The sequence below is a fragment of the Schistocerca americana genome, chromosome X (assembly GCF_021461395.2).
Source record: "Schistocerca americana isolate TAMUIC-IGC-003095 chromosome X, iqSchAmer2.1, whole genome shotgun sequence".
Classification (NCBI taxonomy): domain Eukaryota; kingdom Metazoa; phylum Arthropoda; class Insecta; order Orthoptera; family Acrididae; genus Schistocerca; species Schistocerca americana.
The window spans coordinates 625,452,196-625,475,679 of NC_060130.1; the positions used below are offsets into that span (position 1 = coordinate 625,452,196).

General features: G+C 38.0%; 1 protein-coding gene across 1 annotated transcript in view; it reads left to right on the forward strand.

The window, feature by feature from the left end:
- LOC124555753 (hemicentin-1-like) overlaps positions 1-23,484 on the forward strand; it is an 817,128-nt gene that overhangs the window by 661,210 nt on the left and 132,434 nt on the right. The window contains exons 45-46 of the mRNA XM_047129776.1: positions 6,267-6,440; positions 17,702-17,840. Coding sequence (XP_046985732.1) covers positions 6,267-6,440; positions 17,702-17,840 — 313 coding nt within the window. The remainder of the gene's footprint in view (positions 1-6,266; positions 6,441-17,701; positions 17,841-23,484) is intronic.

Sequence of the window (23,484 nt, forward strand, 5' to 3'; positions counted from 1 at the left end):
TCCAGAACCTCACTGACTCTTTTTTTTCATGTCTTGCAGCAGTCCTTGCTACAAAAGGTGGTTTTTCAGGCTTTTGACCTGTGATCACTTAAAATGTGACTGGATAGTGTACAAAATGTACATGCTGGTTCTTTGGGTATTAGTATCAGATCAATTTCATCTTTGAACTGAAAGCAGTTGTCCTTCAAAAGCAGTTATGTAACAGTAAAAACATGCAAGTATGTGTTTTATATAGAACTATGTCAAAAAATGTTAACTAAAGTGTGGATGTCATCTTCCAGCTTGTAACACAAGCATATTGTCGAATGACTACATACGAGTATTACACATGTAAATGAGCAGAAACAGAATAGGCCATTAGCATGTCATAGCAATTTAGGCAGATTGCTCATCATTGCAGAAAAACAAGAGCAAAGAGTGCTTATGAATAATGAAATATTTTGTGCAGTACTTGATGAGAAGGTAGATTAGTAAAATATTTCTAAGTAATGAAATCATTTTATACACAATATTATAATCATACTGGACTGTTTTATTTAAAAACCTTGTTAATAAGAATCCTGATTACTTATAACAGTGTGAATAAACCCTTGCAAATCAAATTATTTGAAACATAATTGATCATACTAAAAAATAAAAACTATTACTTTCGAGATGAGCAAAACAGACTCATAGGAAGCCATACATATGCAGGTAAGACACCAGAGAAAACAAGTTATGCTTTTAATTGGTGTATTATATCTGAATTTTGTGCTCATTGACAAAAAGTGATGTCACTGGGAAGAGATGGTTGTACTTTTGAAGTTAAGATACTCAGCATGTGGAGTTGCTTCAGGAGTCTGTGATTGTGTATGGTATGTGTGTGATGTGAATTAGTGAGACCAAAGGAATCCTCTTGGACTCCCTATCCATGCAGTATGAATCTTATTGTGACACTGCTTTCTGCATTATTTGAAGTATGGAGTAGGTAAAATGGTAAAGCTTTAACAAATTTCAGCAAATCGTCCCAACAAAATGTAACAATTTTTGTCGTAAATTACTTACTGTCTGATTAAACTGTACTTTACAGTAATAGTACCATATATAGTCTTTTGTATAATCAGAAATTAAGAATGAAATTGATGGCTGTGAGGTAAATCATAATGCAATCACCTTCCATAAGTTCATAACCTCACGTTTTTCCATATTTGTGAATTTAATTTGGTTTGTTGAAAAACTCTATCTCCTGCAAAATATAGTTTTTATTTCTCATATATTTAACCCACAAATGCTTTGGCACCTATATGTAAGCTTCTGTGAGTCTGGTTTTCATTACTGTAAAACATTTAGTTCATTTTCTGTTTTAGTCCTAATAGTTTTTTTTCACTCATTGCTGAATGCCCATAAGTACCACAGTCAACATTCTACAGTCCACATTGAGTTTCAGCCAAATTGTGTCCTCTTGCTTTGATATATTGAAAACCTGCATATATATCAGGAGAGTGGAATTTATTTCTCCAACCAGTGTAACTAGCTTTTACACAAATGCAAAGTACAAAGGCTGGTCATAAACTTTTAACTATCACTTTAAAAAAATCAAGTTATTTAATTCATTTTGTGTACAAATTGAGATCTCTGTGCCACATTGCCATAGTGTGTGACAAGAGGAGCATCATTGATGAAGTGGAGACAGGCTGCACCTCTTTGTTGTGGCTGTTCTAACTGTGTGCTGCGGTGCTGCCGCATGGGGATTTAGGCTGCACCTCTTTGTTTTAACTGTTCTAGCTGTGTCCTGCAGCGCTGTTGTGTGGGGATTTCAATGTATACCAGGACTGCAAACATATTCATAGAAACCAAAAAACTTATTCATGTAATTTTATTTTTTTGAGATGATAATTAAAACTTTATCACCGCCCCTTGTACTTACTTTGCTTTGTCTATGGGCTATGCTATTTTGTTGTGTCTCATATGGTGGCACATTATTGTACTTTGTAAAGGTGCTTTCAATGTGTTTCAGGACTGCAGACGTGTACCTATAAACAAATTAATTTCATAATCTTACCTTTTTGAGACGACAATTAAATCTTTATGACTACCTATCATAACAACCTTACAAAGTGATTAGATTATCCATATTCAAATGATATGAGGATGTTACTGTGCATGTGTAAGCTGTATTCAGTCATATTTTATCAATGATCTGCACTTACTTTTGACCTCATGACTTGTAAACACTTTTGTACATGCTTCAGTAGATATAAGTATTTGCTCTGTAGTCAACCTCTTAATGGTCTTGGCATTAAAAATCATTTGTTTGTTTGTTTAATGGACCATTGACAAAGAATTTTAACAAATGTATCATAAAAAGAACATAAAAAAGTACACAGTGGAAAGTTCTTGGACATACTCATTCATCAAAAAGCAATGCTGAGATACAATAGTCATTCCTAATGTATTTAATCCTAGTGTGGTGTGTACAGAACATCTACCAGCTTACTGTCAGGCCATTTCTTAACACTGGAAGTGATTTCCTGTTCAGCACTGCACTCACACAACAAGTCCTTGTCAGTGTTGCACCAATGTGGCGGCATATTTGCATACCTAAAATCTATTTGAAAATGATTGAGTTGGTTTCACAATGTTCCTGGTAAAAATTCAACCCAATCCCAACAGCAGGCCATTCACAAGCACCTTTAAACAAAATGGTTGAAATATAGATTCTTTTAATATTTGAGTGAGTCAAATGAAAAAATTAAACATATTTTTGCATGTGATTTACTGAACAAAAGTGGAACAAAAACATATCACCTTTTGAAATAGTCTCCCTGACATTCAATGCACTTCCTCCAGTGCACAAGAAGCCCACAGATTTCACTACAAAAAAATTATTGTGGTAGTGTGTGCAGCTACTCATGCACCATTTGCTACGCCGCACGGGATTAGCCGAGTGGTCTAAGACACTGCAGTCATGGACTGTGTGGCTAGTTCCGGCGGAGGTTTGAGTCCTCCCTCAGGCATGGGTGTGTGTGTTTGTCCTTAGGATAATTTAGGTTAAGTAGTGTGTAAGCTTAGGGACTGATGACCTTAGCATTTAAGTCCCATAAGATTTCACACACATTTCAACATTTGAACCATCTGCTACATTTCTTCAGTGGAATGAGATTTCTTTCCTATTTGAGTTGTCCAAACATGTGCTTATGACTTCAGACAAGGTTTGGAGAGTATTGCAGATGTGTAAGAGTATGAAAGTGAAGGTAATAGTAATTGCAAGTGTTTAACAGGCACTATGCGGTTAAGAATTGCCGTTTTGCAAAATGACACTGGCATTCAAAATTTCCATGGCAGTTTCATTTGATTGCAGATTGAGCATGAGTTTTCAACAACTCAGAATATGATGTACTGATCATGGTGTTTCCTCTAGCCATATAGTGTTGCAAGATGACTCACTGCTCATCCCAAAAGAGAGTCAGCAAAACATTCTATGCAGATGCCTGCACATGGATCCTCATGGACTTTGGTGCTGACTCATTTTGTTTTGGGTTGGTAGGAGACCCAGGTTTCAACTCTTGTAACAATTCTTAGAAAGGAAGCCGTCACGTTCTGCTTCAAAGCCCTGCAAAACTTTACAGATGTCAATATGTTACTGTTTTAGTTCTGGAGTGAGATGCTGTGGCACTCACCTTGCAGACTCTTTGTAGAACCTAAGCACTCTTAACTTCCTACTCCATTCATACATTTGCTACAGTGATAAACATGCCACACCGTACCGGATTGCTGTTCTTTATTGGTGCATGTCGCAAGTGGGGCAGCCATTGTAAACTGGTTCTGTGGCAGTGTTTCGCTTGTCTGTAGTATGCTCCCACTTGCTCACCAGCCTTTGAAGCCCTTGTAACTGTATTCCCAACTTACAGAACAATAGTGTGGGAAATTTAATGTTTATTAGGTTTATGAGGTTTTCATTTGACTCTCCCCAGTAATAGAGGAGTGAAGCTGGTGGAAACTAGCTGGGGCACCAATTAGTCAATGTTCTGGTATGTGATTCAGGACCTCAGGTTCTCAGCTACAAGGTACCATGTGCCTTTTGATAAAGTAGCATCCATTCAAATGAAATCACTGTGCAGTTATTCACTGTTGCCAGAAATATTGCAGTTGGTTTGCCTCAGCAAGAAATATGTCTATTTTTTTTAAATCACTTTCGGTGTGAATATACTCAAAAGCTACAAATAAGATCATTATGGTAGAGTACATTCTCAGTGTTCTGTTTAAAATTAGAGCTTGCAATAAAATGTATAATGTAATTGCCAATAGTGGTATTACACTTTTTCCCAGAGAATCTGATGGACATTGACTGTCTTCGCCACCATAGTAATGCATGAAATTGAAAAGAGTGACAAGGAGACAGTGGAAAACATCATCAACATTTAATTTGTAGTTAATTAAAGCTTAGCACAGTTGCTGCTGAGTAGTGTTATATGGTACTCAGCTCAGTTAGATTAGTGTGGAAGACTCTGAATTGGTGCAGAAAGTTCATTTTCCACATGCTGGATCTGTAAATTTTAATTTCTCATACTCTCAACAGGTTGAAATGTCAATAGCAGAATTTCATCTGTCTTTGACAAGAGAATTTGTAGACTTATATGCAGGAGAATAGTTAAAAATAAAAATAAAAATAACAGAAGTGCCAATACATGGCTGTACAGTTCACTAAAAACTGAAGGTGCACCATGAAACCAGATACGTATATTGAAACATGGAAAAATCCATTACATGCTGTAGACAGGTTTTGAAACTGTCATTGATTGTTAGATCAAAAGTGCTGACAATGGTGTGTATCAGAGGAACATTCAACTGAGCAAACTAATAAGTTATGAGACTGAATTGACAGCAATTGCTTACCTGCAGGAGGAAAAATGTGTAGTATTGGTGACAGACACACATAAAAGAAAACATGATACAGTACCTATCCTTTGAAACTGATGGTTCCTCCATCATGGAGTAGAGTTGGTGAGGTTGGAGAAGATTAAAAAGGAAGAGCATGTGACTCAGACTGAGGATGATGAAGCCCCTTTAATGAGGAGAATCATCACCCTTATTACAGGTGTTTCCCTCTCATCCTGGCGTCTGAATGATAGAGATTGGCTTCCTTTTTTCTGCTGTAGTTCCACGAGTGTGATGAGTCTGAGAATGGTGGCACAACTCATTGACTTGTTGTCTCTTACAGAAGTGTGGAGCAGTGGAAGGCTAGTCAAGATTTAACATGATCAGTTGTCAGGATCAGATGGTCTATAATGAATCTGTCTGTTATGAGACTGTGTAAGATGAATGGTAAGTGGTGCAGGTAATACAAATGCAAATGTGCTCCAATAGAGGACAAGTGGTCTTGAAAAAGTTCAGTGCTATAGCCCATACTTCAGACAATAACCATACAAAGTTCTTCCTGTGTAGACAAAATGGTTGTATTCTTGCTTATTCCACCTCCACCATGACAAAACATATGTGCTTAGTCAAACAAAAACTGGGCATAGGGCAATGTCAGTGTCATTTTCCTGCGAACAAGAAGTGCACTATTAGTATATTCTTTTGTTCATAGTAACTTGTGTTTATGAGCTAATAGTGAATTGTGTAGCTGATAATTCATTTTGGCAACTTTTTTTGAGGACTGTTATAAATTTATTTTAATAATTAATAACCATTTAGATAATACACTTTGTCCTTGTGACCTGTTTCCTTATTCTCTCATCATAGGCTAAGTGAGGTGTGTGTGTGTGTGTGTGTGTGTGTGTGTGTGTGTGTGTGAGTGTGCATGCATGTTTGTAGAACAATATTCAGTGCTGACTGATCAGTCATTGTATTGACAAACAATAACTGTCATGCCAAACGGTTGCACATGTAGTGACTGTACCTAACAATAGATTCAAGTGATGAGCTTTCAGTTAGGGTGGAGACTTGCGACCTGCAAGCTCATAGATGACATCACAGGACTTGTTCACAAATTTAATGCAAGTACACCAAGCTCATTTCTGACCTCTGCTGAGTGACCTGTCTTTCCTTTTTAATCTTCTCCAACCTCTCTCCCTCTCTATTCTCCAGTGAAGGAACTATTAGTTCCAAAGCCTAGCTAGCTTATCACTTTCACTTTTCTATGTATTTATTAGGGATACTACATATCCCTCCTCCTAAAGATAAGTAGTGACAAAGGGTGGAGTGTGTGGTTTCATCAGATTTATGCACTTTGTATTAACATAAACATAGCATCATTTAAGATCTCTCTGTTTCATGTTTTACAGGTTGAAAAATGCATATTAAGAAGCTGTGATAATGTACCAATGTATGCTGCTCTTCGGATAAGAGGACATTTGAATGGAGAAAATCTAACTGATTATGTGATCTCTGCTAATATTTCGGATTTTGGTTTGAAGAGAACAATTGAAGCATCTGTCAGTGATGTTTTAAAACAACAGGTAAATATTGGACATTAAACATATGATATTTTCTGCTTGCAGTGGTACTATTTAAAATTTATCCATTCTTAAATTACATTTGTTTATTCAGCAGTGAGTGCTACAGCCGCATTATATTTTCAGATTTCCTATTGCTTCCTTAGTCAGTTTTCTGTCATAGATGGCTCTCTTCACTTTTGTAAATAATGCTATTGAAGACAGTTAAACACAGTCTCAGGACTTGTAGTTAAAGAAATACATTTAATAATGATCAGACACTGCTGATAAACTTGTGAGACAGTTATGAATATATTCATAAATGCTATTAGTCACTTGTTCGCTTCAAAAATTACAGACTTACTTACTTATACTAGCCACATAAACCACAGCTGGTCCATGGCCTTATTCATTCCAGCCTTCCACACCTTCCTGTCAGCTGCTCCTTCATCTCCCAGATCCAGTATCTGCATGGCTGCCATGGTATAATCCTTCCATCTCTTTTTTCCCTTTGTCTCGTTCCCTCAGCTTCTCCATCCATCACTGCCTTTATTATTGTGTTCTCACCTCTCCTCCTCACATGTCTGTCCTTTAGTTTCCACACTTACTTCTATGTCAAGTAGTGTGTATAATTGTCTGAGCTCTCTGTTTTTGCTTATTCTCCATTGTTCATTTTCTTTCAGTGATCCATATTTTTCTCAGTACCTTATTTTCAAAAGTGATGAGTCCCTTTTTTTGTCAGGGTCCATCTCTCATATTCTTATTTTTGCCTGCCTGGATAGTAACTTAAATCTTATAATGTTATGTCTAGCTCCTAGACATCTTTGCACCCCCCCCTCCCCCCCCCCACCCACCACTGCGGCTTGAATTCTCATTACAATCACTTGTTCAATAAGGTTTTGTTGGTTGATTTTGACACCAAGGTATGTCAATGTGTGTGTCTTCTGTATTGTTAGGTTCCTGATTGTTAGATGATTTGGTCCTAACTGAGCTCTTCTTCCTATTACCATGAAGTTTTTTTTTTTTTTCGTTTATGCTTCAACCTACTTTATTAGTTTTTTCCATTAGTACAGCTTCCATTTTCTCCAAGTCTTCCACGCTCTTTTGTATCACCACAGTATCATCCACAAAAGCCAGAACATTTATCTTTTTCCCTATTGAGACTTCTACACAGTCTTGTGTTACTATCCTTAGGGTGTTGTTGAGTGCCAAAAAGAACAGGGTTGGTGATATAATATCTCCCTGTCTCACTCCTGTTTTTACCAAAATGTTTCTGAGAATTCCCTGCTGTACTTTCACACTACACTTTGATTCCATCACACAGCTCTGTCAGCTTGTCTGGTATCCCACACTCTGGCATTAGCCTCCACATCCCCTCTCTAACAGTGCTGCAATATGCTTTATTGAAGTTTATAAACATACAGGAGGTATCTTGAGTGTGCTCCCAGTTCTTATCTAATATTTTCCTTAGTGTGAATATTTGGTTGGTTATTGAATTACCCTTTCTGAACCCTGCTTGTCCTGTGTCTAATATTTCTTCAGTCTATGGGCTGAGACTATTCAGTATATTTCTTGATGTTATTTTATAGCACATACATAGCAGAGACATCCCTCTATAGTTTGTGTCAACATTTTGTATCCGTTCTTATATGTGGGACATACAGCAACAGTTTTCTATTCCTCTGCCATTACTTCTTTCCTCCACACCTCTTTCATCAATTTGGCTTGCGATTCGTATGTTTTGTCTCCCCCTTCTTTGATGAGCTCTGCTGATATCATGTCTATGCCTGGGGCCTTGCCATTTTTCAGTCTTTTTATTGCCTCCTTCACCTCTCTCAGAGTTAGTCCTTCAACTAATGGTTGTACATTCTGGTTGTTTTCTGCTCCGTTTTCTTTGTCATAGGTGTCTGCTGAATTGTTCAGCAGTTCTTTTGAGTAACTCCTCCAGTTCTGTAGATCTGCTTCATTTGTAGTGACCAGTTTGAAAATTATAAACAAAAAATTAATGTTTATTTCTCTACCTCATGTATTTTACTTCTTTTGGTTTTTTTGGGAATTGTTACACTTTAATGTCAAGGATGGGATCAGTAATGTTACTTCACTTCCCATTTTTCTCATTAAGATTGTTAATTACTTTAACTTCATATTCGTTTGTGCCTCAATAGTTGCAGCAAATTTAAAGTCACTGTAATAAAGACATTGTTTCTGGAAGCTGTGTAAATGCAGGCCTCTGATGTACACTCAAATTGTTGATAAAAATTGTGTAGGGGGTCAATGTAAAAGAGACTGTATAAGCTCTAAACTATTCCAATATGAAGTCCATCTCTCCTGTATACAAAGGCAACAGCGAAGCAATGAGGTGTAACAGCTTCTACTTAAAAATTGTTAAGATTTTCAGTTGCACCTGTAATATAATTTATTACAGCATCTCATGGAGTGCAATGTGTAACATCAACATCTGCTTCTTTAGGTACAAACTTCAGTATTATCAGAAAGTGATGTAAGTTCCTGCAGTTATACAGAGCCTTTGCCCTCAGTTTTTACTATTATTATTATTATTATTATTATTATTATCAGTATCAGGGGGTGAGAAAGAACAGACTAGAACACATATGTGGAAGTAGGATACTGAGGTGTACTAGAACCTCTACCAAAAGATGTGTGACATGATTGTACATTATTTGTTTTATTGCACAGAGTGAGAACACCGAGAGCAGACTGCTAGTCCTCACTTTCTCTCCTTCAGATATCTTCTCTGTGGGATGTCAGAGGTTTTGACCTCTTGAAGCTCTTGATGTTCCAACACATACAACATGTATGGTGATGTTCAGTTAGTACAGCTGTAGGAGAAACATTTGCCACCAAATAAACACTACCTTTATTGCTTCCAAAATCTTTCAGTTCTTAATCAAGACACCAGGAACCTCATACACTGATTCTATCTCAAGGATCACTAACATTTAAAATTCTAGTACTTCAACTGAATTGATCTTTTAGTCATCTCCGCCTACAACACCTAAGCTCTGTTAGCAGACCTACTAATCAGTTCTGAATGTGCTACAGTGTTCATGATTTCATAATTTCTCGATGAATTGTTGTTCATCATAAGTGATTCAGTATTCTGTACATAATGAATAAAGTTTTGATTTCACAACCTTAGTCATCTTGTCTTGACAGCTTACTGTTGCTTGTGACAATTTTCTGCCGTGTTTATGAAAATCACACTCATATTTCCGAATTATCATTCACGAGAAGAGGTTAGTCTATTTTAAATCAAGTACTTTTTGCATTTCCTTGCATGCTACAATGTTCTCTTTTTAGAGCAGGTATCATTTTAGTCCAATTTCATCATATTACTTATTGTCTTATTACCAATTCTATGTGATTTACTAGCCATGGCAGGACAGACAGCATCAATTTGACAGTAATATTACTACAATAAAATGAGTACAGTATTGCAATTTAAACTATGATACTAAAATGCATACTATGAAACATAAAACTAAGAGCTAGCGTACAATATACTTAACAATAAGACAATCTATATCAGAACACAGTAAAGTAGCAGAATTCCTGCTGTTTTCAATGGTACTTAGTTGCAGCTGAAGTAGACACTGTTCTATCACCACAGAAGTATTCTTCAGTACCATACAAAGGTTGCTCTTTTAATATACTCAAAATTTTAGTTCTAAATTGTTCAATTAGTGATGACTAAATTCCTTAGGTAGAGTATTCAATAATTTTAGGGCCATGACTGGGAAGCTGTTCTGTGTCTTAGATAATCCACATCTTGGCTTGTCTCTACTGCTTTTATACCAAGTCCTATATTGATGAACTTCATTTCTCTTTCCATAAATCTCATGATTTATCGTTGTGTGAGCTAGGCAATTGAAAAAATACAAACAATCCTGTTGGAAGAACATCTGCAACTAAGCATTATACCAGAGGTTGAAAATATAATTTCATTTGTAAATTTCTTTTATTATCACAACCAGTTTTGGGCTCTCATAAGCCCATCCTCAGGTATCACAACTGTGCAGTGGTCCCCTAGTGCTGCAGTGACGTGTACTAGGCATGGTGTGCTACCTATGAGCACAGAACAGTCCTGTATAGAGGCCCTTTTACAGATCCCTGTGGCACATTGTGTTTTAACTTCATTTCACCTGAGTCTGATCATTGCACTGATACAATCTATTGTCTGTTATTTAGGTAGGATTTGAGAGTTTGTAGAACAGTTCCCCAAATAGTATATGATTTTTGCTTGCTGAGCAGGACCTTATGTGGAATACAATTGATTGCCTTACTAATGCCACGGAGTACCAGTACTATAGACTCCTTGTCTTCAGAACTGTGACTTATGTCTGTAACTAATTCATGTACTGCTGTTGTAGTTGACTTGCCCTTCTGGAACCAGTTCAAGATTTCATAAGAGAGGCTACTTCCATCAAAATAATTTATTAGCTGATCTTTCATTATGGACTCAATCACCTTAGCTAGCACTGGTGTTCTAGATATAAACCTGTAGCTTGACACTTCATGTGGATTACCTTTCTTTAATCTGGTACTGTGCATGCTTCATTCATGAAGTCTGGAAATTCCCTTACATGGAGGCATTTATTTATTACTAGTGTCAGTTGTTGAACAATTTCATAGACTATAATTTTCAAATATGGTACCAATATCATAGACTATAGTTTTCAAATATGGTGCAAGATATGTGATAAATATCAGGGCTCCCTCAGTGTCTGTAAGTTTTTTCTATTTTTATTGTGTCTTTTGGATACACTTTTTTCCACATTAGTATCCTCCATTTATTTCCAAATTTCACAGCAACTGCAGGACCTATTCCAAAGTCAGGAATTTCACCTACTGTGTTTTTCACTAGGTGTATAAAATACTCATTAAATTCACCTGCACTGCAGGAATTAGAGCAAGAGGTGGGCTTTCGCCTATGTTCATAATCCAAATCACACACTGCCTTGCAAGGATTGTCAAGTTTTTCAATAAATCTGGCATTTGTTTTCCTTCCTTGATTTCTCTTCTTCTTTTCTGTGCATCTTGTAAATAATTGCAGTATAGTCTATGTGTAATGCCAATGTCTTTAGTGGCTTTGAGTTTGTTATTTCGTAGTTTTACAATGCATTTTATATTAGCTAATTTAGTGGTATACCAGCTCTTTAGTTTGACAGTTTTCTGTGTGTATTTTGCTTTGGCATTGGATTTCTCTAGGGTTTTAGTTCAAAATTTTCATCAACTTTGGCTTTAAGGGCCAGGAGCAAGGAACTCGATCTATCATTTGGTGCCAATTCTTCAGACATTTGAAGACAATCTGTAGAAGACTCTGCAGTTTTTAAATCATCCAAACTTTTCTGTATAATATCACTACTTCTGAACACATAATTAGAATACCATCTGGGAATTTGTTGGGTAATTACTCAGTTTGTCTGTTACTGCAATGTGATCTGCAAGCATAGAGTCAGCCACGCTTACTTTGTAGTCCAAAATATTTAGGTATGTGACAATTGTATCGAGACAGACATCTCTTATTGGCAGATTACTTGACACAAATAGTCCATAGCTGCTTAAGTTCATAACAGCTCTCTAAGGTAATTTTTGCTCCTAGGCACTCTAGATGACTGCTTTCCACATTACTGATAAAGCTTTCAAATCAGCTTTGTGGTGAATTTTAAGTTATTTATGTCAGTTCTTTTGACATTTATCTTACTATTTCCACACACAGACACACCACCATGGATAGAAGTTTCTCTATACCACACATTCAATACATCCAGGTATTCAATATCCCAGTATTGCCACAAGGACCTGAAGGTATCTTACTTATGGTACTATCTATGAAATTCACTCAAAATTAGTATTCTTAATTTAGTATCTGACTGTGATTTGGGTTCCCTATACAGCCTGAATATCAATGTGGAAGAAAGGTCAAGGGTGTTCAGGTTTCATACCACAGCTTTAGTTACATGCTACTCAGGTAGGGGAGGGCCACTAGGCAGTTTCAGGTAAAATACGAGGGCTGTCCACAAAGTACATTACGTTTTGGAATTAAAAATAAATAAAGTATTGGAATTTTTTTTTATTATATACAGATGAAAGCCAAACTTAAATACTACTTTTCTACGTAGTTGCCATTTAAATTAAGGCACTTATCGTAGTGATGGACGAGCTTGGAAATTCCTTCGTTGTAAAATTCGGCCGCCTGGGCCTTCAACCACGTGGTTACCTCTTCATTTGGGACAGAAAAGGTGTGATTTTTGTGGATTTCCTGGAAAGAGGCACTACAATAAACTCTCAAAGGTATTGCCAAACTCTGCACAACCTCAGAAGAGCAATACAAAACAAGTGCAGGGGAAAGTTGGGCTCAAAGATCTTGCTGATTCATGACAACGCCCGGGCCCACACGGCAAATGCCACTCGTGAAGTTCTCGAATCTTTTAAGTGGGAGTTGTTTCCTCATCCGCCGTACAGTCACAACCTGGCACTGAGAGACTTCCACTTATTCCCAGCAATGAAGAAGTGGTTGGCTATGCATCGTTTTGATGATGATGCACAGCTTCAAGAAGAGCTAACCACGTGGTTGAAGGCGCAGGTGGCCGAATTTTACGACGAAGGAATTTCCAAGCTCGTCCATCACTACGATAAGTGCCTTAATTTAAATGGCAACTATGTAGAAAAGTAGTATTTAAGTGAGGCTTTCATCTGTATATAATAAAAAAAATTCCAAAACTTTTTTTTATTTTTAATTCCAAAACGTAATGTACTTTGTGGATAGCCCTCATAGTAAGCAGCTGAAAAGAACCAAATGGGTGATGACAAACTGAACAAAAATCCATAAAGACAAAACTGGGAGGAATGTAAAGTCAAGAATCATCAACAACACACATTCAAAACCTGAGTAGCACACTGAAAGAAATGTCCAAGCACAAGCATGTCACTGTGTATCAATAGTAACATTAGCAACCAGAAAACTTTTGCTGCATCAACACAACTGTGTGAGAAATGCACCAGCGTGTGTAGCCAACTAATGTGGATTCCACGCTGCTCTTGGTGCATCTGTAAAACCATAAAGTCTGGATAGACATTGCTAGTCTGTTCATCTTGGTATTAAGGTCTGAATCCAGTGAAAATACTTCATCCTTCTCCTCTTTAACAGCAGCATAGTGTCAAAAAGGACTAGACCTGAGTTTCACCCACTGTGGCAATGGGAGCCTTGTGTGGCTAGCCCTTCCAGTAGCTCCAATGGCATCTAAATTTTCAGAGTTTCTATCCCCACAGCAGCTTGTGCATTCATTGTCTCATTCACTGGAGGCTGTGGGTGCTGCTGGGGCATTCAGACTGTCAGCACTAGCTTTGTTGGAGGAAGTGACTAAGTCTCCAAGGGTTACCAGTGTTGTACTGGTTCAGTTGATGGCTACAGCCACTGCTGGAAATGCTGGTGTGGGTGCAGGTTGGAGTGGCTCTTTGGCCATGTCCAGTGTGTGAACCTAGGAGTGCCAGCTGCTTGTGTGGCATGCCTGAAACTGTGGTCAACAAGGCTGGTGGGGCTGCAGTTCCTTGCACTGGCTCAAGGAGTGGGGTGGCTCCTGCTATGTCACAAAAACAACTGGTTTTGATGATGGATCAGATGCTCCTGCCCACACAGAACAGGGATCTTTTGGCACCTCTTATGGCCAAGAATGATGATGGATCAGATGCTCCTGCCTACACAGAACAGGGATCATTTGGCACCCCTTATGGCCGAGATGGCTTCTGGCTGAATATGCAAGGCCACTCAGCAGCATTCTACTATCAGCGGGATGTGTAACTAGGGCTAGGGGTATGCAGGGCAGGATGCAGCAAATTCAGGAGTGTGCATGACCTACATCCATACAGTACCTCAGCTAGGCCTTTGTACATGAACTGGGGTGGACTGAGAATTGCAAGAGATTCTGTTAATGTCTCATTAGTGGTCATCAACCCTGGTGTCTTCCTCATTTGTACCTTGACAGTTCTGACCATCTGCTACACTTCTGAGTTTAATATTGCGTCAAAATGGGTGGTGATCAGGTGCTGTATTCCATTGCATTGGCAGAGTGCCTCAAGTTCTGCCAAAACAAAATGATGTCAACTGTCAAGTACTAAGGTAGGGGGGGTCTCTGTTTATGACGAAAATGGCAGCGAGTGCTCTGATCGTACCGTGTGCTGCCATAGAAGTGACTTGCACCACTTACAATAAATTAGAGAGCGCATCCACCACCATCAACCATATGAAACCCTGAAAAGGACTGGAAATGTCTGTGAGTACCCTCTCCCAAGGGTGCTCAGGCTGGGGTCATGGGGAAACTTCCCCCCCCCCCCCCACCCCCCCACCCACCGCCCCACCCCCGTGGGATGCATGCAGCAACTGAAGGATGTGGCCACAGAGTCTAAGTGGAATGATGTGAGATTGAGGATCTTCTGCAGATAGTGTCCCATCTTTCTGAACAACATTCAGCCTATGTTTCATAGCAAAATAATTTTACAGTACTGGGCCAGCAAAATAATTTTGCAGTGCTGGGCATGATGCTTTTGAGAGACTCTCTGGCCAAACACTTTGCACCGCTGACCTGACTCTATGCAGGAGGGGATTCTGGCTAGTAGCCAGTGCTATTTTGCAATCAGTGATTCAGAAATCTTGAAAGGTCTGATGTACAGTCTCATGTAGGGCAAAACACGCTGCTTCCAGATGGTCAAATTCAACGCCAGGGCAAATGAGAATGTGAGAAAATGCATTGGCATTTATATGCCAAAAATGAGTGTCAGAATGGTAATAATTCAAGTGTAGAGCCCATGTTGTAAACTCTGTGCCATTTTGTCTGGAATGTGGGAACCTTGACTAAAAAAAAGAATGAGAGGTTAATGGTCTGTAATCAAATGTAAATTATTCCTGTATAGGAAAACAAAGACTTTTTAACACTATACAAAATGGCCAATGCCTCTTCTCAATTTGTGAATAATTTTTCTGCACCCATGAGAGAGTTTTAGACACAAAAGCTATTGGTAGCCCTGTAACATCATAATTCTTGTGCAAAATAATGGTCCTAAACCTGTATTGTGATGCATCAGTTGCAAGGGTCATGGGATCGTCTGGTGTGAATGTTGCTAAGCGTTGGGGTGATGTCAGGTGTTTTCAACTGCAAGAATACTTTGTGAACTTTGGGAGACCAAATGCATGTAATGCCCTTCTTGTTCAAATGGTTCAATGGATCTGCAAAGTGAGCTACATGCGGAATGAACTTTGCATAGTAGTTCACCTTCCCAAAAAAGATTGCAGTTTCTGTAAGTTTGTTGGGGCTGGAAATGACTCAATTGCATCAACATGCTCAGCTGTCAGCATGATCCCTTTGTTGCTTGACATATGCCCCAAGTACTATACAGATGGTGCAAAGAACATGCATTTGTCTAGGTTACACTGGAGCTCATTCGCCAAGAACCACTGAAATAGTTTTTGTAAATTTTACAAGTGTTCTTTCTAAGTAACACCCATCACCCAGATGTCATCCAAATAGTTTATGCACTTCAGAATACTGCAAGTTAGTTGGTCTGTGTATCTTTGAAAAATTCCTGATGCTGAAGTTACCCCAAAAGGCAATCTCTTGCATTGACACATTCTTCTAGAGGTAATTACAAGTTTGCATCCATCAAATTAGTCTTTGAAAAATACTGCACCCTGCTAACTTTGCTAAAAGTTCCTCTGGCGAAGGGATTGGGTAAATGTTGATCTCACTTTATGCATTAATTGTGGTCATAAAATCACCCCAAAATCTGATGGGCCCATTTTCTTTCCTTATGACAGCCATGGGAGTGAACCACTGACTTCCTGAGATTGGCACAATGGCCCCAAGTTCAGTAAATAGTGTAACTCAGCTTTTATTGTGTCACACATTGACCATACACAACAAAATTTAGGCACAGTGGATTGTTTGAATGAAATATGCACTTCAGACTTTCTGGCCCGACCAAACATTAGTTGGAATAACTGCCTGCAGTTCAATAGTAATGATTCTAAATCCTGGAATTGTACTGAGCTGGACACCAGGTTAACCTCATCCAGTACTTGCAAACAAAATGCAGCGAATGCATCTAAACCCAAAATTTTACAGCAAAAAGTGAACTTATGACCAACAGAGTGATTCAGCACTTGACATTCTTGTATTTTGCCCATAGAGTAATTTCCCCTCACAAAGGGATCTGTTGCTGGCTGTATAACATAATCTGCCACTGCAATGGGTGCAAACAGGAAGGATCCAAACACTGGCAGGATTCCTGATTAATCAGGGAAACTAAAGTCTCTATATCCACCTGGAATTAGGTCATAATATCATTTATATCCAACTCAATTAGAAGTTTATTAGGTACTTGGCCAGGTTCTGCTGAGACTGGAGCAAGTAAACATCAATGCTTGGTCAGGTTCTACTGCCCACAGTGTATTGGCTAATACCAGTGCATCAGCCCATAGTACTGTTTTCCTTCTGTGACACAGTGCTGCTAAGTGCCCTTACTTGCAACAGACACAGCATGTGTCAAAAAAATGCCATCACTGGCAACAAGCATTGCTTGTCCAACAGTCTGGACAGGACTTATGTGTCAGTGGGGGTGAATCTGATGCTAGGGGAATCTTTTCTTATTATCTAAGAAACATGCTCTATGTTGAGACACTAAGCTACATTGTGTCTGCTTATTAAGTCAGTTGAAATCTACTTGAAATGAACTGTCTGTAAGAAAGGAAGGGATTCTCCCTATACCGGTTGTGTGTCACTTAACCACCTTTCTGAACATAAAAGAAACAAACCTCCGAAGTAACTCAACAAAAACCATCAAAGAAACAATGGAAGGTTGGTTATGATACAGTTTATGAGGCTTGCTAGGACACCTCAGTTGGTAAAGCATTGTCTGAGAAGTGCAGACATCTGAGTGTGATTCTCATTTGCTCCATTGTTTTAATCATCCAGATACATTCACAAACCAATGTATCTTAATACTGGATTGAGGAATTGTAGTATCATAAGAAAAAATGCTCCAGTTTTTTTAGAAAACGGTTTTATTTTCTTGTCCAAGGAAATATCACTTTATTAAACTGCTTTCATATTTTCTTCTTTTTTTAATCATAAAGTTTCATAATGAACTTTATTATTGCATATATTTATCATTTAGTCCTTTGAAATGTTGATGACATTTTCCTCTAGTCTTGAACTTTATTTAGTTAATTTTCAATGTAAATATTGTGTAAACTTTTTTTTTATTTTTAGGGTGGCTGGTTTCCATATTTAACCTTTATGCTGTCTCCTATTTCTTGGAATGCAGCATATGAAGAGGACCAAGCAGACAATGGCTACTCACTCACACACGGAAAATTTAGACAACAGTCTCAAGTTGAATTTTCTTCTGGTAAGCAGTTAAGATAAGAAGTGTATTTGATCAGGTATTTGCTCATATGTTTGTACCAAATGGTAGTCTTGCATAATAAGGATACAGGTGCACACAGTTAACATATGTGTAAGTAGTATTATATGAGAGGCAGACAAATGAAAACCCAACACTTACCACAACAGGACCATGGAATGGTTCCATTCAAAAGCAATCACCAGATGTGTTAAGATGTTTATCCAAGTGGGAGATGAAATTGGATGATCATTTCCTGTATTAAAGAACACAGTCAGCTACTGACTGATCTACAGTCACACCTCCTATTGAACTTCCTTGTCTGGCTGAAACCAATGTCCATACATGTCTTTCTTGAAGTGACCAAATATGTGAAAATCACACTGTGAAAGATCCATATGGTACAGGGTATGTTGCAGTGTTTCCTGATCAAATTGCTGGAGCACAGCCTTTGTCTGATTGGCAGTGTGGGATTGGGCATTATTGTGCAACAGGATGGTTCCACCTGACAGCATTCAGACAGCCTGAGGGCAATGCTTGCTCCCACCTCTCCCCCACCAAAGAAATCCAAAGCTGTTCACACAGGTTTTCTGGTAAGGTCATGATGACCTTCTTCTTTGATTGCAGGGGCCCTCTGCTCATCAAGTTCCTCGAGCATGAAATCACAATCAGTGTGCAGTACAACAAAGACACTTTGCAGAAACTGCGACATGCCATAAAGTTAAAACATCCAGCATACCATTCTTCTCTTATGCCATATCCTTCAGTCAGATTACTCATCTAACTCCACATGCAGTTCATGATATTCTTTCATTTCTCTTGCATTATTTGTGTGACAGTGTGGTTCATCAGTCACTCTGTGTCTCAAAATGTAAACTTTTCATTTTGCTCTGTGGAATCTGCTTCAGTTTGTATCCAGGACAATGGTGTGTTGGCAGTAAGGTGGAAAAGATAATCTTTATTTATTTGCCATTGATCATTTTTCATGAAATAGACTTCATAATATATAGATAACAGTAGTGTAGTGAAATCAAAGGGTACAACTACTATCTTAAGTACTAAATTCAACATTGTTCATTTGAAATGAAGTAGTACAACCATGTTAGATGTCCTTCTCTGTAGCTGAGTGGTCAGTGTGGCTGATTGCCATATGGTGGTCCTGAGTTCAGTTGCCAGTACTTCCAACAGTTCTGCCTCAGTGGGAGAGTGGTACGGGTGTACTCAGCCTCATGAGGCCACCTGAGGGTCTGTTCCTTTGATTAGTAGCAGTTCCAAGGACAAGAAACCCAACAATGGCTGGCAGAGCAATGTGCTGATTACTGGCCATTCCATAGTGCATCCAATGATGCCACTGGCAGAGGATGACACAGTGGTTGGATGGTCCCGATTAACCCATCAGGGCCAGAATGCAGAAGTTCACCACAATCTTAAATGTAAAATCAACTTGTATAACACTGTTTTATGTTGTTAACTATAGGTTGCTAGCCTTTTTCTCACACAACTACACAACAGCCTTATCACTACCGCAACAAATGGTCACCCACAGCAGCAAGCAAAGCTAGTGCTGCCACGTTGCAACCCTATGTAGGCAACCTGCATAGGCAATCCACATAACTGCACTATGGCATACAGCTTTATGTTGTTCCACACAGTCAAGCTGTGATTCACAGGGGTGCCTCACACAGAGAGCATTCCAGAGTAGTCTTGAGAGCCACAATGCCAAGAATCACTTCTCAGATTTTAGCATGATCAATGTGTAGCTTTTTTTCAAGGCCATAGACTTCATTTATGATAATACAAATCATCTACAACATTTATACTTCTACACACAGCCTCTCCTTCACATCCTTATGTAAATTGCCTCTGACTCATCAACCTTATGATGATTGTGTGTCCTAACAACAAGAGGCACACTAGTACTGAAGTAAGGTGTACCGATATTCATGTTATATACCTCACTAATCTGGAGGTCAATCTTTGCCTTATTTCTGCTATCATGTTTGTTTATTGCTTTCCTGGGAGCAAAGTCTTCATCTTTATTCCTCACAAAAAGACAACAGACAACTGTTAATATTATAATCCTGGAAAAAGAGGGTGACAGTGCTCCACAAGACCAGCCTTTCATATTATATGGCCAATTTTTTATTTTAAAATGTTTATGATATGAGGAGAATGTTCCTATGTAAGTAAACCATGTGATATATGTGACTGAAAGAGCTTGAAATATGTCATACAATGATATCTCTCAGTATCCACATGAAACAGGACACTCATGAGATCTTTCCACAAAATTGGTTGATATGTTCTCCCAATTCAGTTTGGCTTCAATTTGAATTCATAAATGTGTGACACATTTGTTTTTTTAAAATATTTTTGGAGAAACTTAACAGAGGTTGTTGATTTTGTCTTGATTACAGCCAAGCGTAATTTCTGCAAACAAATTTAATGCAAGTGTTTCCCATTTTCTTATCAAGAGTTGTGATGTTGTGCTATGAAGTAACTAAAGTTGTATGATTAGCATAACAGATTCCAGACTGTGATACACAGTTGGGCTTGTCATTGAAAGCCATAAGGAAAAATAGTGGGCCAAGGACAGAGTGCTGTGTAACTTCAACATTTGTTTTTACTAAGGGGAGAAGGTCTATTATTGTTGGGACAAACTGTCTTCTCTTATTCAAGCAGAATGAAATTACTGCTAATGTACATTTTTGGTACACCATAATTCTCCAATTTTGCTAGCAATATATTAAAATGAATGCACTCAAATGCTTAATTTACATCACATAATACAAAATAACCAGTTCACTTCATGCCCAAGATTTGGGTAACAATGAACTAATTAAAAGAGAATAGATAACAGTTACATTAAGAAACATGTACTTGCTGTTTATTAGAAATACTGGAAGTGAAAAATAGGGGGCCCATAATGTGCATGCTGGACAACACACACCAAATACTTATCTTCTCTAATAGGGGTGTTTCTTCATGGAGAGTATGTGGGGTGTGGCAACCAGTATCTTTTTGGGTGTTTATGTAAACTGACAAATGGAACCAGATCTCATCTGACATGAAGTAAAGCAAGGAGTCCAAGTAACTGTTAACAATTGATTTTAACAGCCAGATCCAATAATGTACTCTTGTACTCTTTTTTTTCCTGCTCCTCAGATATCAACTCTTGCACCACACTCACACAATAGGCTTTTAATTTCATATCTTTTAGTATATAATGTACAAGATGCACCAACCTGTGGTGATAACCTTCTTACTGACTTGTGGGGACTTCTTGTAATGTCTATGCATGCAAACTCCATCTAAAGTTTCAGAGGTCCTCACTGTCAGTCGCTGATTCCTCTGCACATTCTGAACAGATCCTACAGCCCTACATTTCTTGTACAGCTCTTGAATAGTACTGGTCATGGGGAGTTTCTTACCAGGATACCTCATGTGAAACATTTATTTACATTCTGTGATGAAACCTGTCATTATGCAACACTCTACAATATCAGTTTCCTGTTCTAAAGCAAACTGCCCCATTTCTGTAACAGCTGAACAGTATGAGCTTCTTACAACAACTAACACATGAACACACAGCTGTGCTCAACTTCTGATAAAATGCATTGTAGCCAACTTTCAAGATAGTGTTGCCACTTCACAAGAAATTTGACTAGAGATGATTAACTGGTACCTGAGGTGGTACCGGTTTTATATGGGACACCCTGTAGAAGTGATGCTATCTTCTCATTTTCAAAAGCTGCTAAAGTCTGGTAAACAATATCCAGAACAGCTACAGCCATGTTTTTCAAAATAAATACTTAATTAAATGCATATGAGTGATTCAAACACATGTGAGAGTATTGGCACAACAGAGACTGATAGGTAGTTCTGGGTGAGTTGTTTGTTGCCCTTTTTGGATAAAGGGATGACTTTTGAGAGTTTGAGTGAATCTGGCACAACTCCATCCTCAAAACAAAAATAAAAGTGTCCTACCTATCAAGTAAGCTGTTCTCTTAACAATACAGTTAGTATCCAGTACCAATCCATACTTTAGGAATTAGAGAATTCAGAAACTGTTTTAAAGATCTCATTGCATGTGATCATATCACAACCAAAGATAGGCCTGTCGGACAGCTGGCAGCCAAGCAGATCCCTCGCACATCTCTGTGGCCTTAATTTTGTCTCCAAGTTCTTTGCTTACATGACAAAAGATTCACTCAGTTCTCATGGACCAAGCAGAATTTGACATACCTGGCTGGAAGAATGATCTTACTTAATAACCTCCCAAGTTCCCCTGCCCTTATCTGGAGCTCCTTCTATGTACTTTACACATGCTGCACTATTGATTTGTAAGATCTTAGCTTTGTAATACTTTTTACTTCTAAGGTAAGCATTGTAAATCATATCCTTCTGCTCAGTCCCCCAATTACCACCACTTTAATAAATTCAATTTAATATGAATGTTCTCTGTAGTTTCTTTCATTACTTTTATATACTAGTCAATCACATATATTTTTTTAAAGTTATCAAAATTATATTCGACTCCAGCTCTTCATGTTTGACACTCATGTAAAATGTCCCAGTTTGTCTTCTTTACCTTGCCAAAAAAACCATGATGTGTTCCTCTCTCTGATCTCTTACACATGCCATATTAGACTCACTGGAATAAGCTTGTTGCCTATGATAGTTTTAAAATAAACGTTTCAGGGTCTGTGAAATCTCCACCTGCTGGACAAGCCACATCTTCATCTCTATCTACTAACAATAATATTATCTATACAAGCATCATTATGTGTAGATCACTTCTTTGTGGAGTGCAAGTTTAAGGATCTTAAAACATTAAAAAATATTATGGAATCTTGTTACTTTGAATTTGACATTTCAGTGTTAAAATCCCCACAGATAGCAACACTTGTTTTGAACACTGAGGCTGTGGTTTGGTGTTACTGATTCAGTTATGTATAGTGTGTTCTGGTATTTGTTACATTTCATTAATTATAAAACCTTGCATTTCACATGTTTTCTTTCAAACATTCAAAAATTTCATCTATCCTTGTAGAAGCAGTTAGTGCCTTATGTAACTATAATATTAGCATTATAGTAATATTTGATTGTTAACATTGGTATCAACTGGAGACAAAACCCAAGCAATTCTTCTGGCTTCAGAACTAGAGAGCTGAGGTACCAAGAAAATGTGTGGGTAAAGATAACCACAAATCTTGCCAAGATATCTTTAAATGACTAAGAATACATTAGATGTATTTCTTAATAGTGTTTGTAGATAGAAGTGAAAAACCAGTTCCAGATCAGGTGTTGTCTCCATATGACAATACAATTCAAAAAATTAATTCCATCTAAATGTTTTCTTTTTGACTAAGGTTCAGAATGCAGTACTACATTCTGCCCTATAACAAGCTGTTGCTATATGTAATGAAATAAATGTGCAATCTCAGTAGATTCAACAGATAAAAGATATTAAATTGTCAACCAGTAAGACCATAATGTTACAGTCACTGTTCAGTGAGTAAATTATTTGAAACTTCGAATAAAAATAGAAAAATACATTAATTTGAGTGACGATTAACCAGGAACACATGTCCCTTTGTATAAGAATAGCTTTTTTAAGTTGTTTTTGCACATTTTTCATCAGTGATAC